Here is a 17,548-nt window from a genome sequence, read left to right as displayed (position 1 = left end):
TACCTATAACCATGAAAATTTTCGATTATTGCGCACAAAATAGAAACTACGTGAGAAACTACAGAAAATAATAAGATACATGATAAACTATACAATTTGAGATGTCTAGAATCTCAAACTATTGATTGGAGAGAAAAAAAGGCAAAGCAATCTGAAAGATACTCTCAACTCCAAATAGTCCATTTGCAGTGAGAGAGTGAACAGCCAAAGTTTCCTTCAATATTTTGGTTTTTGCATACACATTTTTTTTTGGTTAAGAAAAGTAAAGGTAGACCTAAAAAGGCTTGATTATAAAGTATTAAGAATGACCCTTTTTAATAGAATTAAATGAGAATTTGACTCTTAACAGGATAATTCGGGAAAATGATTCATATAGCCGACCCTATATAGTGGGATAAAGGTTTGAATATTGTTGTAGTTGTTGGTTTTTTATGAGAAGAGGTATTTGTAACTTACAACACCCATAAAAACATAATAAGAATCCATTGGCTGATAATATATATCAATCAATTTGTCAAATTTGGTTAGAATGATCTTGTATTCTGATGGCTTGGTATGAGTTTAAGTTCAACTAGCCCAGTGGATAACTGGGAAGCATGCAAGTCGAGACACAGTCCATCCATTGCAGAAGAAAGACGAAGACGACTGGAGCCAAAGGACCATATGAAAGTTTCATCAGTAGGCAAGCACCACCAGGGACGGAGCCAGAATTTTTTCCTAGCGAGGCACAAATCATTAAAGTAAGAAAAAATTTCTCACATTAAAATTTTTTTAGATCCAGAAATGAATAATCAAACAATTTACTAAAAGTAAGCAAATGTTGAAGCAGTTTTCACTTTAATCCCAAATTTACTAAATCTGAAACAGTATTTTCTATCATAATATACTAATAAATGTGAATAAATTTCTCACCGGTACCCAAAAACAAAAGCCCATACGCCAAAAATTTTCTCCAAAAAACATAAGACCCCTCAAAAAATAAATCAGAAGATCATAATCAACCACAATCATGAAATTAAGGTAAAAAGATTTACTTTAGTGTCAAAATCTGCTACCAGATTCAGACATCAAACGTATGAAAGAGTTTGGGGTCGGCTTAATCGGCATCAACAAGCCGTAATCCAAGCAAGAATTACGACCAGAAGAAGACCTCCGGTAGATGCTTGCGATTTCTTGCCCGTTTCCAACTGAAGGATTTCCTCGTCCTGAACTATCAGCACAAAAACATTGGAAAGAGAAAGAGTAATTACTTCCCGCGTTGGGATGAAAATAATATATAATAATTTTGATTTAATATATAATTAATGAGTCATAAATATATTTAGTTTGATATTAATAATACAATCATAAATATATAACCCCCATACTGCATCCGCCCCTGAGCACCACCATAAGTGTTCTATGAACAACATGAACCATGTAAAACCCATATCCATAACAAAAACAATTACAAAAAATAGCAAAATTAAACCACCAAAAAAAGAGTTCTGAAGTTTTAAACTAAAGAATTCATTTTTCTTCGCTTACTCGTGTAGAGTTCAAGGTTTCATAGAATTCTAATGATATGGGAATAAGAAAACCAAAGAAAATCAAATACACTGAGCAGGACCAAAAATGAGATAGAGGACTTACAAGGAGTTGGCATGCTGGATAAATGTCAGCTTCAAGAGCCTTCCGAGAGCCTTCTAAGTAAGATATTCTTCAGGCAAAGCATGCCAAGCCGGAGGCAAAGCATGCCAAGCCGGAGGCAAAGCACGCGAAGAAGTCGAAGAAGCTTCTTTAGCAACTCGATCTTTCAATACTAAAGCCAGGGGCGAGGCGAGGCGAGGCCGAGCCGGTGACGACCTTTTTTCAAATGTGTGCTGGTTCTGATGGAATACTATGGAATGCGAAGGAGAGAATACTAAGTAATGCGTGAGGAAGACGAAGGGTCCTGACAGATTGAGGGTTACAATCAACCACATGTAACTCTTCACGTAAATCCAAAGAAATAAATGAAAAACCCCGCACACGAAAATAAATGGAATGAAGAGAGACCAAGCACAGCCCCTTCGTCTTCTGCTTGCTTTAATGCAAGTTTTATGTTCAAAAATTAATATGCAATATAATTTAAACGATCATTAACTTAAGATAAATGTTTTAATATGAACATTAATGTCATTTGATATAAAAAATATATTTAAATAATAATTACCACATGTAATGAATTAAATGTTTGGCTCCAAACTTTTATCTGTCATTAATTGTTACGTTATAATTAATTAAGACCTTTTAATTAAGCATATAAGATATGAAGGGAAATTATAATTAATTGAATTTAATTGGCGCATGAGAATAGAGAGTAGAAATTAATGGAGTGTGTTATAAATAAAGAATTTGAAGAGTCATAAATGAACATTTCAGATTATTTTAAAATTTACAAATGAACGATCAGGATCTGCTAAGAGTGAAGTCCAAAGCCACTTTTATATAGTAGTATAGATTTTCTTGAATAACCAACTCTAGCCTAGGCTTTTAGATTATTTTCTAGGATAACTAATTGTAGCCCAGGCTAGGCTATCTCAGCTTGTGACGCGCTTGGCGATGTACACTAATCTCTCGGCGAGTCTACCAACAACCAACCCCACAGGTGCAGGACCCATAGTTCTTTTCTCTCCACTTAAGGAGTCGTGCCATTTGAGAGGGGATTCGAACTTGGGATAGGGGGTTCCCAACCAAGCATGCCCAGTGAATTTGTTAAATTCTTTAAGAATTTCTTCATTTTTGTGAAGGAAAAAAGGGGCATCTGGTCTTTAGTGTAGCTTTTAATTGTCTTGGTGTGATTTTTTTCTTCTTTTGCAAATTTCTATTTATTGCCCAGTTGCAGAAACGCTTGCATCAAGAGTCTTGCTACCAAGATTGAATACCCTCCACAATTATTAGTACTGATAAGTCTATTTTGTTATGTTTGACAAGAAAGCATCAAGCAATGGCTTCAGTACAGGCTCTAACAAAGTTTTTTAATCAAAATAGTAACCTTCGATAATGTTATTCATATAAAGCATTCTTAAATTTACTTGGAAAACATAAGAAGTTTTGAAATGAGATTTCAGTAAATGCTGACAAAATAGAAATACACTATTAGATAAAATTGAGTCATGGACTGTTGATACAAACTACTTTATTCAGTGAGCAATTTGTTACAATAGAGAGATTATTACGTGCAGAGTACGGACAAAGAGAACAATTCAATTTTGTGACAGGCGTAAAACCGAACGGTTCTCGGTGTTTAAATTCCGCATGTAAAAATCTCTCGTTACAATACGAGCAAAGCTTCAGCAGATAATTCTCGATCTTCAGGAAAAAAAAAAAAGGTACGGGATGGTTTTACGAGCCGGTGTCATAAGCAGCAACATTCTGTGGTTCACACTCTGGACTAAAGAGACGGACCAGCAGGGCCGATGTGCAGCTCATTGATATGGCTCCACAAGTAGCCCACCTGAGACTTCTTGGAACAGTTATTCTGGAGTCTGAATGGTCACATAAGAGACTTAAATAGCACTCTTTATTTGCAAAAAAAAAAGGTTAGCAGAAAATATCACTTTGATCATGAGTAGAAAATTTAACAGGTGTATGGCAATTACCTATAACCATGAAAATTTTCGATTATGCGCACAAAATAGAAACTACGGAGAACTACAGAAAAATAATAAGATACATGATAACTATACAATTTGAGGATGTCTAGAATCTCAACTATTGATTGGAGAGAAAAAAAGGCAAGCAACTCTGAAGATACTCTCAACTCCAAATAGTCATTTGCAGTGAGAGAGTGAACAGCCAAAGTTTCTTCAATATTTTGGTTTTGCATACACATTTTTTTTTTTTGTAAGAAAAGTAAAGGTAGACCTAAAAAAGGCTTGATTATAAAGTATTAAGAATGACCCTTTTAAATAGAATTAAATGAGAATTTGACTCTTAACAAGATAATTGGGAAAATGATTCATATAGCCGACCCTATATAGTGGGATAAAGGTTTGATATTGTTGTAGTTGTTTTTTTTATGAGAAGAGGTATTTGTAACATTACAACACCCATAAAAACATAATAAGAATCATTGGCTGATAATATATATCAATCATTTGTCAAATTGGTTAGAAATGATCTTGTATTCTGATGGCCTTGTATGAGTTTAAGTTCAACTAGCCCACTCTGTGGCCAAATTCCTTCCATTTTAACATTGATCAAATTGTTGACAAACAATTTGTTAGGAGACTTCCACCTCACCTTCAACCATCATGTCATCAATGGACCTCCCTCTCATTACCTCTACCCTGATAAGGTTCACCTTCATTTTCCCTTATTTGTAGTCGATAAAGATTAAAAGTTAGTAATCTACAAAATTTTGTGTACAATTTACATGACTTTCTATGTTAGATCTAAATCAGAAATCACAGATCCTAAGGGATCCTACAATTATTAAAAAATCTTAAATTTCGAACAAAAAATTCAAAAGAGATTCATTTAATTCTACATATTCTTAGAATATTTATCATTAACTTAATTTCAAACTACAAAACAACTTATTTGGACAACAAATAAGGGGAGGAGTGACCAAAACGAAAAAATAACTCTTCAAACTACGTTAGAAAATGACAACTTCAACAATGTTTGTTTGGAAGGATAATAATCCAATGTACACAGCCCAAATAGCTCCATCTTTAAAAAAAAAAAATCTAACAAAGCTAAAATTCTGATAATCATGGCAATAGTTTACACCTCAGATAGGGGAAAACTTGGAAGCAAACTAAGGAATAAATACAACATTTATAAATCTATAGTAAAGAAAAGATCTCAGGAAATTAACCATACAATGTGTAGCAAGGTATCTTATAGTCTAGGATTTAATATTATATAGGAAGAGATGCAAAAAACTTATGCACACAGTCGAAGTTGCATTTCACAAACTCCTAGTTTAGGCAATTCATCACCCTTTTAGATGGAAACGAACAAAACAAAGAGAAAGATCCTCACAAGTGATAATTTAACAATCATCTACCAAAAATATTGTATAGAAATTAAGGGTGGTCATTAAAAAAAAAATGACAAGTTTAATAACAAAAACTAGATTGTAATGGATTCCAAATAAACAATCACATAAGCAAACAAAACACTAGTTATAGAAAATGGAGACAGAAAAGAAGACACCAAATAACAAATGCATTATGTTTGTCGTTCACAATTGCATTGCACAAGAAAAAATTGCAATTAACAGGCATTCACTCAGAGAGAAAGAGTATAACTCATAAGTGAAAAATTAATGGAGCTATTTTTACATAACTGGAATATCCCTCTATTTAAAATCACAAATTTCCTCCTAAGATCAACTAGTTCATTGGTGAAATCCCGAGGATGACTCTCGTGGAATTCCACAACCATACTTGCTAACGACAAATGATTAAATCCCAAGGTTACTAAAACTTGCAGCAATTGACTCTTTTGCTCTATTCATTGCTTCATATATGTAAGCCATTGCGATCAACCAATCTTAGAACATTCAATAAAGGCTAAGTTATTTTTAAGGCATACACAATAGTGTTCCAAAATGATTGCTGCAAGATTATCTGTTGAGATTATTTTGCTTTGGCCTCTTTCGCATAAGGACCCAAAATGAACTCTTTACAAGTAAACATTTTCTTCAAGTTCAGTTGTTGTTGATGAAAACATTATAACGTCAAGAAAGCTGTTGTGAAATGAGTCTTGACGGGTTTGACACGTGCTCTTTGATTTGTGCACCTCATTAAATCAAGTAAGCGATACCTAAAATATATAAAATTGTATACTGCCAAGTAAGCGATACCTAAAATATATAAAATTGTATACTGCCGCTGCTTTTTCAAAGCATCGCCTGAACTTTTGGATTTTGAAAATGTCATCCATTATTAAATCCAAACAATAAGCAGGACAAGGAGTCCAAAAAATATGAGAATATTTGTCCATCAATAATTTTCCTATAATATCATTGGAATTTATGTTAGTACAAAACATTTATTCTTCATATGAATAATGTAGGTTTAGGTTATGACTATCCTACAAGAATATTTTTAGCTAGATTATCAGTAACAACTGGGATCACATTATGTGGTCCAATAATTTTAATATATTTGCAAAATAGTTCAAACATTTTCACAGCATTCTTGGAAAAAGAACTATCATCCATTAACTTCATAAATGTGGAACCTCTTGGACAATTCAAAAGAAAATTTATTAAACTTTTCACATTCCATGATGTTCATCCATCTGCCATTAGAGAACAAACATATCGTGCACAATCTTCTTTGATGATGTCGTAATAGATCATATGTATGTCCAACCTCATTCTTCAAACAAGTAACTTGTACCTCACGATAACTAGAAGGTTTCATTCCGTCTCCAAAGTCCAAACTATCCAAGTGCCTCAACCATGGTAGGGAAAGTGTCATATCTCACTATATTAAATGGAATACCAGCATCATACATCCATCTATAGAAAACTTGAATAGCTCTTTCCCTCATTTCCTTTTTAGCAACACCCCTCTCTTTTGCTAAATTGACACTTTCTCCTTTGCACTACATCTTCATGATTTGATGTAAAATAAGTATCTAATGGTCCTTTGGGTCTTGATGATTTGAGGATTGATGTTGAACTCTAACTAGAAGCATTAGATTTACTTGTCCTTAACATTTTGGATGGACCATCATCCAGAATATCATCATATGTCATCACATCAAAGTCATCTCCTTCATCAAGGTTGACATTTGAAGTGTTATTAATATGTTCTTTCAGATCATTCTTCTTCAACATGGATGCCTTAACATGCTCGGGGCAATTAGAACAAGGTCTAGCAGTTCTAAAACCTCTAACAAGGTGTTGTTTGTGGTGTGTAATTCCTCATTTTGTTATTTTGCCACAAAAAGTACATTTAACAGTATTGTTATCGGCTTCATTAGTCAATACTACATATTTCCATGTTGCATTCTTTTTTAAAGATTGAATTGAATCTGATATTTTATGATGACCTATAGGCAAACAAATTCAAAATTTAGTTGATATCAATTAAAAAAGATCACTTATGAATGCCAAATTAATTTACATGACTTAAACTAATAAAAAACATTGTTATTTCTTTTTAGACACTGAATTATCTAAAGCATAATTCTTTGAGCATGCTATCTATTTCTTCAAAGAATTAGGAAGGATACTCATGTAAAACATAGCTATAAAAGAGTACGTTTCAACTTAAGCATCACCTTGATATAAAATTTGAATCCCGAATGCTATAATAGTCTTCATAGACAATTTATTTTCAAAGGAAATAACACTGTTAAAATTGAACAATCTTTCAGTTCACATATATGATCTAAACGACAATGAGGACCTAATACATGCCTCCAATTACAAGCTAGATCAGATGATATAGTCACAAAATAATAGCACATAAGCTTCCAAGGCAAAGGAGAAATGAAATGCAAAAAGAAAAAAAAATAAATAAAATGGCAGACGAAGGGCTCACATGGCGGCCACAGTTTGTTCATTCTTTCGCATGCGTTGGGCACCGGCAGAGGAAGGAGAGAGTGCGGCAGAATCAGAGAAAGGAGAGGGCGGCAGAATCAGAGCACTCTATTCGTTCCTTCGCATGTGTGAGGATCATAGTTCGTTCGTTCCTTCACGTGTATTGGGTACCGACAGAAGATGGAGAGGGCAACAAAATCAGACGAAGGAGAGGGCGGCGAAATTAGAACACTCTGTTCATTCCTTCGCATGCTTGAGGGTTGTAGTTTGTTCGTTCCTTTGCGTGCATTGGGCACCGACAAAGGATGGAGCAGGAAACAGAATCAGAGGAAGGAGAGGGAGACAGAATTAGAGCACTCTATTCATTCCTTCGCGTGCTTGAGGGCTGCAGTTCGTTCGTTCCTTTCCTTTGCGAGTTCATTCGTTCATGACACACGAACCGTGAGGGCTAGGGTTTAGGGTATTAAAAAACTTAACAAATATTTTAATCATATTTTAAAATTAAATATCATATTATATTATAAATAAAACATATAAATATTTATAATTATATTTAAAAAATAAAATAAAATTGTGCGCTATTTTGCGCCATAAGCCATTAGCCAATGTGCACACATGGCGCAAATAGCGCACATTATTTTAAATATTTGCACAGCGCCATGCGTATAGCACCGTGGCTGCGTCGTGTCGTTCGCCATGGCGCACGCTATTTTGCACCATTGATATGTATGTCCACAATCCACAATTCCACTCCAAGGAAACTCTCACAAAAAAGAACATGAAAAGGGGCAAATCAAGCAAAACAGAACATTACATGTAACTTTAGTCACGACTCAAGTTATGAATCACAAAAAATTTCAACATAGAAGAAATCACAGCCTAATAAAGCCAAACAACAATAAATAACATATAATTTAAGGCCCAAATCAAGACGAACAAAGAACTACTGCCATAGTAAATTAAAGCCCCAAGTAGCAATAGCAGCCCAATGAAACCAACAAGAAGTACACGAAAAACAAAAGCCATTCTCTTTAGGAATGAGTAAAAGCCTAAAATAGTTCCCCTATTATCAGTAACTGCCTAGTTTAGTCACAGACTTTCATAATGCCCTAATTTAATCATCCGACTATTAGAAGATGTCTTAATTTGATTCCAAAGCTAAAAGTAACAGTTAAAGTTAACCCCAACAGTTAAATGTAAAGGCATTTTGGGTATCATAGTATATGTGAGATTATATTATTATTTTTATATATTTTGTCATTTATTAAATTAAAATCAATACAAAAATTATAATGGAAGTTAAATAAATTTATTAATTATTTACGCTTATTATTTAGTTGGTTAACTTTCATTATAATTTTCATATTGATTTTAATTTAATAAATGATAAAATATATAAAAATAATAATATAATCTCGCATACACCCTAATTTCCAAAATACCCTCACATTTAATTATTGGGTTAACTTTAACTGTTACTTTTAGCTTTGGGACCAAATTAAAATATTTTCTAATAGTAGGGAGAAATTGGATCATTACGAAAATTTGGTATTAAATTATGTATTTACTAATAGTCGGATGACTATTTTGGCCTTTTACTCTATGAATTATCATCATTGGCATGTTTGCACCAAAATAAACAAATATTGATAAGAAATGACATAAAACAACTAGTGCAAAACCAAAGGGCATATGTCAATTTGCTCATTTGAATGCTCACATCCAACATTTTTTATGAGCATAAATTTTGAGGTTTGCATAACACTGACATTTAAATATAATAAATCAGCAATCAAAGAAGGGTAAATATCTAAAAGAAAAAAGAGGGACAAACCATAATGCAACCTACAAAGGACCCAAAAGGTAAGGCCTCCTCCGACAGAGAATACACCAGCTGTGTGTCTCATGAGTCGAGTGCAAGGCTTTGCATCTGATCTCATCAGCTCTCCATCAGACCACCCAAGCATCCGCCTCAAAGCCATAGTAATTTAAGCTATAACTGAAAGCAATACTATTTAGAGGTCTTTGTTATCCACTCAACCTGTCAAATATTGATAGAGAAAACAAGATTAGAAAGTCTAAAAATCCTAACACAAAGAAGACAGTGTTAGCTATTCAGCATCAAATCACAAATACCACTAGAAAAACTTGTATAGTTATTTTTTCTTGATAGTTTGATATTGCACGAGCAAAAATCTTTCTATTTTCAACTTGAAAGAAAATTTATCATTTTAAATAAAGTAAAAAAGGCATAAGCAAAACAAAATCCTGCAAATTGAAATAGATATACAACAACTGTATATAGAGCCGATAAAGATCCCATAAATATGCGTGAGAACATGCACACACTCATTGTAAAGGTACTGAATCCTCTCCACCAATTACCTTTCAAAATTATAAATTTTTAATGAACGACCTTCTTAATGAACTCTAGAAACAAACATTAACAAGCTTACTTTGATCAGAAACAAAACTTAAGATTCTGAGTACCACCAATGACAAGATAGAAGTAATATTTTGTTTCATTTAAAGTGAAACCAATATTTAGTATAGGGAGAACCATCTGTGTACGTTACACTTAATTGAACAAAAATATGCAACCTTACATAAAAGTTTCCAGAAAGAAAAAGAATAAAAAGGGGTCATGACTTTTTCACGGAATGGATTATGGGACGTGATATTATACAAATGGTGTGAATATGATATGAAGGTTTTCTATTGATACAACGTCTAACTAAATAATTTCCCGGCACAATATAGTAGGCCAGTAACGCAGGAGGGCATTCCAGTTATCTAATGAGTTAACGAGAAAGCTTTTGCTTGCTCAATTTGTAAATAGAAACAAAATAAAAAATTCAATAAAAAATCTTCAGAGATAATGTAAACCAGCAAAACAAAAACGCCTCGCTCGCCTATTTGCTCCAAACAGCGAAGGTTCTCGCATCTTCGCTAACCTATTTGCTCGAAACAACGCAGCTTCGGCCACAAGCTGCGTGGAGAAGGAGGAGCAATTCGGGCACGAGCGGTGTAGGAAAGGAGTTTTCAGGCACGAATGGCATAGGCCATAGGGAAGGAGGGTTTCGAGCACGGGTAGATATTGCGCGTCTTCAGAGCGGCCTGAGAGGAATAGGGCAACTGCGAGATTTTTTTTTTATTTTTAATATTTAATTATATTTTTATAATTAATTAATTTATTATTATATTATTATATTATTATTAAAAAATAAATATTTATATTAAATTATTCAACAATTTACAATAGGATTTAATTGATTTCAATATCAAATACTAAATGAGTTATTTAAGGAGCTTGCTCACTAGATTCATATCGAACATGAAATGAGCTTCTTATCGAGCTTTACATGATGTTGTTTATGAACATAAACGAGTCGAATATTTGGTTGTTCAAACTTTTTTATTTAATCATCAAGAATTTAAAAAATGATCAAGTTTATTTGATTACTTAATCAAATGATTACGAATAAGCTTAAATCAAGTCAAATCACGAGTAGCTTATCGAACACTCGGTTGGCTTGCAACCCTCACAAAAACACCACTCTAAAAATCTATATATAGTTATTTTGATTTTGCATAAACTATTTTTTTATTGTTAAGAAAAGCAAAACTAGATCTAAAAATGCCTAATTAGAAAAGTATTACCAACGACCTTTTTTGTTAGAATTAAATAAGAATTTGTCATTTAACAGAACAATTGGGAAAAAGAATTCATGTAACTGATCCCACGAAGTATGATAAAGACTTAATATTATTGTTTTTGTCTTCCATACAAATTTTCTCTAAGAAGAGGTATTTGTAACATACAACACCCATAAAAACCTAATAAGAATCAAATAGCCTACTGACCAATAAACTCTCACTCTCACAGGAGTCATAAAGGACTCACTAAACCACCCATTAATACATAATCATGCTGCATTTTACCATTTCGAGTTGCTGAAACATATCTAGAATTCGGTTTCTACAAGGAATTTTAATAAGGGAATAGACAATTCATTCAAGGATTTATAAAACATGAAGGAACTCGGTTGCATGACTCCATGTGGAAAGGCGAAGAAAGATGAACAAGATAGCTCCATTTATAAACAGAAAATCATTGCACCTTCATCCTATGGAATCACCTCTCCATTTATCCCTTCTACATATTATCAGCCAATGACTTGAACTTTGCTTATTTTAGTTGAAGCATATCGTTTTAAGCGCATATATTAGTTATTTAAACATTCATGAAAATTAGAAGATATCATACTCTTAATTAAAGAGAATTTAGCATGTAATCATTGGGAAATTTGACATGTAATCAACAAACAAATCCATAAATGATGGCATTCATCTACATTTTGAATTTGTAAGAACAGTAATATAAGTATACCCCAGTGGTTGTTCTCTTTCTGTTTGTTTTAATGGAACATACTCTAAATATTTAATAACTGAGAATAGATAAATATTTGAAAGATTTGTTTATACTAAAATACTTCGGTTTTGTTTTAAATATTATCAGACTCCTGTGTGCAATATTTCTTTGATATCATGGAGCATGAGTCAACTTTAATGATGCTGCAGAAGTGGCATACAATAAAAAAAGAAAATCAAATGGTGATTTCAGTGCACCTAATTACGGATTCGTTTAGGACGACTTTTTAATTATTTTTTAAATTAACTTTCTAGTCTAAAAATTATATTTTTTGTATTAGAAAGCTATTTTAGGAAGCAGTAAAAAAGAAATCACAAACGAAGCCTATAATGTTATGTCAATAAGTGCCTATTTATTTCATAGAGAGCATACTTAAACTAATAAAATGTTTACAATAAGGGTATAAGTATCAGCATCAAAGTACTAATGAACATACCAAAGCATCCCTACTAATTGAACATTTACATATTTTCAATAACAAAGGTTGGGGGACCATTTTTAGATGAAATATCCAATGGTAGGAACGATCATATCATTCATGTGTTTTGCAGTAATTAATCATTTTACTATACCAAATTCACATGTAACTAAGGATATCTTCTATGTACATCTATTTCTTGAGTTGGAAACATTTTCTTTCATTCTATTTTATTTTGGATTAATGGTTATTGTGCCATGGTTTTGTTAGTCAAATTGATTTGAAACGATCTTGTATTATGATAGCATTATATGAGCTTAAGTTCACCTACCCCACTCCATGGCCAAATCCCTTCCATTTTAAACTTTATCAAATTGTTGACGAACAACTTGGACTTCCACCGCACCTTCAACCACCATGCCATCAATTGGCCTTCATCTTGCTACCTCCACCCTGATGAGATCACCTCTTCATTTTCTCTTGTATATATATCTATATGTACAAAGTTGTTAGAAGACTTCCACCTCACCATTAACCACCATGTCATTAATTGGCCTATGTCTCACTACCTCTACCCTAATGAGACAGCACCTTTATTTTCTCTCTTCTATATCTATTTATATGTATTTATGCATGTACATATGTAAGAATAATTTATTACAAGAATTCAACCTCACCTTCAACCATTATGTAATCAATTGGCCTCCATCTCACTACCTCCACCCTAATGAGGTTTCCCCTTCATTTTCTCTATTATATATCTATCTACATGTATGTATGAATGTATGAATTTTTTTATGTATGTATGTATTGGCCTCTATCTCACTACCTCCATCCTAATGAGGATGCCCCATCATTTTCTCTCTTATCTATCTTTCTATCTATATGTATATATGTATATGTATTAGCCTCCATCCAATACCACTTTCTTGATGAGGCTTCCCCTTCATTTTCTCTCTTAAATATTTATTTATATGTATGTATATATGTGTACACGTGTAAGTACACATATGCCCTGACTGTATACTTGTACATGCTTTTTCAGATTCTTAATATGTATTTAATAAGTTACAAAGACAGAACTCGAACCACATAGACCTTAACAATGAAGACTCGCACAAGGGTAGTAATCCTCAACTCGATAAAGTGATTTCATGAGAACCAATTCTTAGGGAAACACCAAGGGTTTGAACAGGACCCCTAAGAATTAGAGGACTCATCCCAATTATGTGAAGTACACTCTCAACGAAACTAGTTATTAACCTAAGAAGTGAGCCATAAATGCAATCCAACAAACTAGCTACAAGAAAGGATCATTCCGAGAAGACTCAAGCACGCATCTTCAAGCCCAACTGATCATTGAGTCCACTATCCCCATAACTCAAGTAACTTTCCCATATATAAAGACAACTCAATGACTCCATCCAAGAGGTCAACAATGTCACCAAAAGACTTATCGATAACATCCCTTATTGCTTGAAGCATTCGAGGATTTGCCTCCTTTATGAACATTCAAAATAAGGGAAATCACCCCAAGGATGAGGAGTTGTACCATAAAATAATGACATACCCGATTCTCAGAGCAAGACATGTGTCCAAGTTAGTCCCCATTAGGTATCATTATTATTATACTTTTTTATTTTTGTTGATAAAGTCTTCCTTATTGTACACCCATGAATACTTCTGTAGGTACTTTGTTCACATGTGTCTTATAGTTTACATTTTGATTGAGCAAAAAGGAGGACACACTCAACTCTCGAGGTTGCTCTCTCAAGGGACTCGCTCAAGAACTAGAAGGAGCTTCATGCTGGAGCTTAGCAGATTAGGACTAGTCACCACATCTAAGTTGTCGCCTCCCTCCTAAGGGAAGTGTGACATAAGAAGTCCTTTAAATCATCTATGTTGGTGGATCGATTGGTGGAGGCAGGGATGAGAAGGGGTTAGCTGCTTGGCCAAAGTGAACATGTATGTGATGCACTAGCTTGAGTTTTTCCCTTTATGCTGAGTTCTGGGGGTTGGGATTGTTTTAGGGGTTTTCTTATGTCTTGTTGGGTCCTGTTATGTCCTTCCCTGGTACTGTTGGTGGGTTTTTGTTTGCAGGTTGTTTCTGGAGTTCGGTAGCCTGTTTTGGTTGCTGTTTGGTGGTGTCCTGATGTTTTGTGGCTGATTTTGGCTTGTTCCAGAATTGATAATGGTTTTTGTTGGGTGGTGTCCTGGTGTTTTGTGGCTGATTTTGGCTTGTTCCAGAATTGATAATGATTTTTGTTGGTCGAAGTGCTGTTGTTAGGTTTTTTGGAGGCCATTTTAGTAGTTTGTTTGCTATTATTATGATTTAGAGCTAGTTTGTTGTTTAGTTGCAGATTTGGAAGGTTGGGGTTTTTTTGTTTTTCTGTGTTAGGTCAAATTCTTTATGCTATCTTCCTGTGCTTGGAGGTTCTCTTTTGTCGAGGTTGCTGTGGCTTTTATTTGAGGCTTGAAGGCTTTTGGATGTGAGGCCTGTTTGCTATCATCTTGTGCTTGGTGGATCTCTTTCGTGGAGGTTGTTATGGTTTTTTTATGAGTGTTGAGGATATTATGTTAAATAGCAGCTAGCTATTTGATTTCAATGTTGTAGCCTCGTGTGTTTTTTGGAGGTGTTTTTACATGGTTGGGTTGTTTTTTCTTTCCATTGGCTCTATTGGTATTGGGTCTTGTGATTATGATTTTTAGATTTTTCTTTGATGGATCTTTTTTCCATCCTTTTTTATTCTTTGCAGGATCTGTTGATCCTTGCTTCTTTTAGTTTTTCTTCTAATTTTTAAGAGTTTTTTCTTTCCTTTGATTAGGTTCTAGTTTGATTTGGTAAGTTTTTCTTTGTTTTTTTCTTATTATTCATTTGTAATCTTTGTAACTTTTTACTTTTTGGAATGAAATTGGTCATGCTTGGCCCTATTTTTTCCTTAAAAAAAAAAAACTTGAGGCAGTCAAGGGAGCATGTGATATTTGAAAAAATTTGCAAGTGCAAATGATGGATCAGAGGAAGTTTGATCAAGAGCTTGTTGCTGCTTGTGTGAGGAAGTTTGTCTGGCTAAGTAAAAGGTGTGTTTTTGTTCAAGGCTAATAACTATGTTTGTTCTTCCCAAGATTCATATTATCATATTAGCTCCTATAATTAATCAGATAATAATATATTAAAGTTCACATGATTATGACTACAATAGAATCAATCTCAAAATCAAATAAATTTTTAAAACATCTAAGACCTCGTGGTTTTATTTTATTCTTTTTATCCTTGAAGTTTATTCATGTCAACATCTAAAATGTACCTACTCTTGACTTCATGTGCGGGGAAGAAATTATTTTTAATTGGCAAACCTTTGCTTGTTGATTTTCAAGAATCATTATGCAAAATTTTAGATTTTATTTGGGACAGCTTTCTCAATGCTTTCTGATACAAAAATTTTTAGCTCAAAAAATTATTTTAGAAAGCAAGAAGAAAGTTGTCCCAAATGAGACCTCAATTATTTCTTCTTAGGCTTCGCTTGAGACAGCTTTCGTACTGCTTTGTAAAACGGTTTTCTAGTACAAAAATTTCAAATTCAAGAAATTTGTGAATAAATTTTTGTACCAGATAATTGTTTTAGAAAGCAAGAAGAACGCCGTCACAAACAAATCTTAATTGGTAACTCTTAGTTAATAATAATGACATTAGCATATTTGGTGGCTGCCAAGTCAAAAGTGTTCTTTTGAATAAAGCTAGAATAGTTAATCAAAGACATACTCAAACAAACCAAACAGTATAAGTTACAAACAATTTTTTTTATAAAGTTGATACACAATTAGTGAAAATTAATTAATATTAAACCATTTGATTTTGATGTGCATGCAGTTTAATAATGGAAATTAAGCATGCCAAACCACAAAGCTCGGCCACTAATTGGCTCCCATGCAACTTCACCAATGCACTAACTGCCTAGGCGTGCTCTTGGCTAAAATGGTTTGCTCACAAATTTTTAGGGCGAATTATCGCGTCCGGTGACCGGATGTCCGGACATCCAATCCGGTGACGCCACGACACCCATATATACTGGGTCCCGATATATTTTGGTGACGTGGCAACACCAGATTGGTGTCCGGATGAATCCGGACACCGGACGCAATAATTTGCCAATTTTTAGAGAGTTCCAATTTTGAGTTCACTTTGCGGATTTTTTCGAGATAGTATTTATTATTATGCTGAGTCGAATTTAATTTTGTATGTGGGGTCGGTTACCTAAAGCATTTTTTTTTAATTATGATCTATTAAGAATCAAATTCTCATTTAAATCTAATAAACAAATGTTATTCTAATACTTTCTAATCAAATCTTTCTTAACTTTGGCAGAATTTAATGCATCTACTCTCATAATCGGGTCATCAGAAGGCTATCACTTGATGTGACCAAACCATCTAAGATGACTCTCTCTAATCTTTCCAACCGTACGAGCTGCCCTAACCTTATCTCGTAACATATATTTTGTAGCTTAATAAAATTTATATTGAATAGACTTAAAAATGATTAGAATATCTTTCAAATCAGTGTAATATAAATTCTTCATTTACGAACTAATAATTTTTAAGTGTATTTCTGACTTATCTTAATTAGATTTATGTTTCGTTTATGATAACTTTTTGTTACTTTTTAAAACAGTTTTTTTTACAAAAATTTATTGAATTAAAATTTTTTGTACTAAAAATTGTTTTATAAAATAGTAAAATGCTATCACTTAGACTTCGTTTAGGACAACTTTTTTTTTTTGTAGTTTTTTAAAGTAATTTTTAGTATAAAACATTTTTAAACTAAAACTTTTTATTTAAAAAAAAAATACTTTAAAAAATAGTAAAAAAATTGTTACTAATGAAACCATAGTTATAGTAAGTTATACATACTAAGGAAAAAAAAAGTGTTATATGCTTATATGAACAACTAATAAGAATAAATTTGTTTGAAGAAGAGAAAGTTATTCTAACATTTGCTATTGAAAATCAACGCTTTCCATTGTTTCCATTATTAAATAATTATTGTTTTTCATATATTTTAATTAAAATAAGAATATTATTGTTTTTTAAAAACAATATTAGAAATTACATATATATTTAATAGGATGAGCACTTGAAAACTATAAATTATTACATGCGTCACCAGATT

At 33.1% G+C, this 17,548-nt stretch overlaps 1 protein-coding gene across 3 annotated transcripts; it reads right to left on the bottom strand.

Moving 5' to 3' along the window:
• Positions 1-3,086: 3,086 nt before the first annotated feature.
• On the bottom strand, positions 3,087-10,577 carry LOC110104644. 3 transcript variants are annotated; one of them, XM_020833834.2, is made up of 3 exons: positions 10,486-10,577; positions 9,366-9,572; positions 3,087-3,509 (listed from the first exon to the last, which is right to left on the bottom strand). In XM_020833834.2, the coding sequence occupies exons 2-3, from the start codon at positions 9,511-9,513 to the stop codon at positions 3,367-3,369; spliced, it is 291 nt and encodes a 96-aa protein (XP_020689493.1). In that variant the 5' UTR covers positions 9,514-9,572; positions 10,486-10,577; the 3' UTR covers positions 3,087-3,366. The 3 variants fall into 3 exon arrangements, with proteins under 3 accessions (XP_020689493.1, XP_028554024.1, XP_028554023.1); XM_028698191.1 differs by having other exon boundaries at positions 10,444-10,533; XM_028698190.1 differs by lacking the exon at positions 10,486-10,577 and adding an exon at positions 10,418-10,479.
• Between the last annotated feature and the right edge of the window lie 6,971 nt (positions 10,578-17,548).

Source organism: Dendrobium catenatum, unplaced genomic scaffold (genome assembly GCF_001605985.2).
Source record: "Dendrobium catenatum unplaced genomic scaffold, ASM160598v2 fragScaff_scaffold_1056, whole genome shotgun sequence".
Classification (NCBI taxonomy): domain Eukaryota; kingdom Viridiplantae; phylum Streptophyta; class Magnoliopsida; order Asparagales; family Orchidaceae; genus Dendrobium; species Dendrobium catenatum.
Note: the sequence above shows the minus strand (reverse complement) of the source record. Positions and strands in the feature narration are given on the sequence as shown.

Coding starts and splice junctions, on each gene's coding strand:
- LOC110104644 (XM_020833834.2), bottom strand. CDS start 9,513: ATGGCTTTGAGGCGGATGCTTGGGTGGTCTGATGGAGAGCTGATGAGA. Junction 3,510..9,365: donor CCTTTGTAGGTTGCATTATG/GTTTGTCCCTCT, acceptor GTGACCATTCAG/ACTCCAGAATAACTGTTCCA.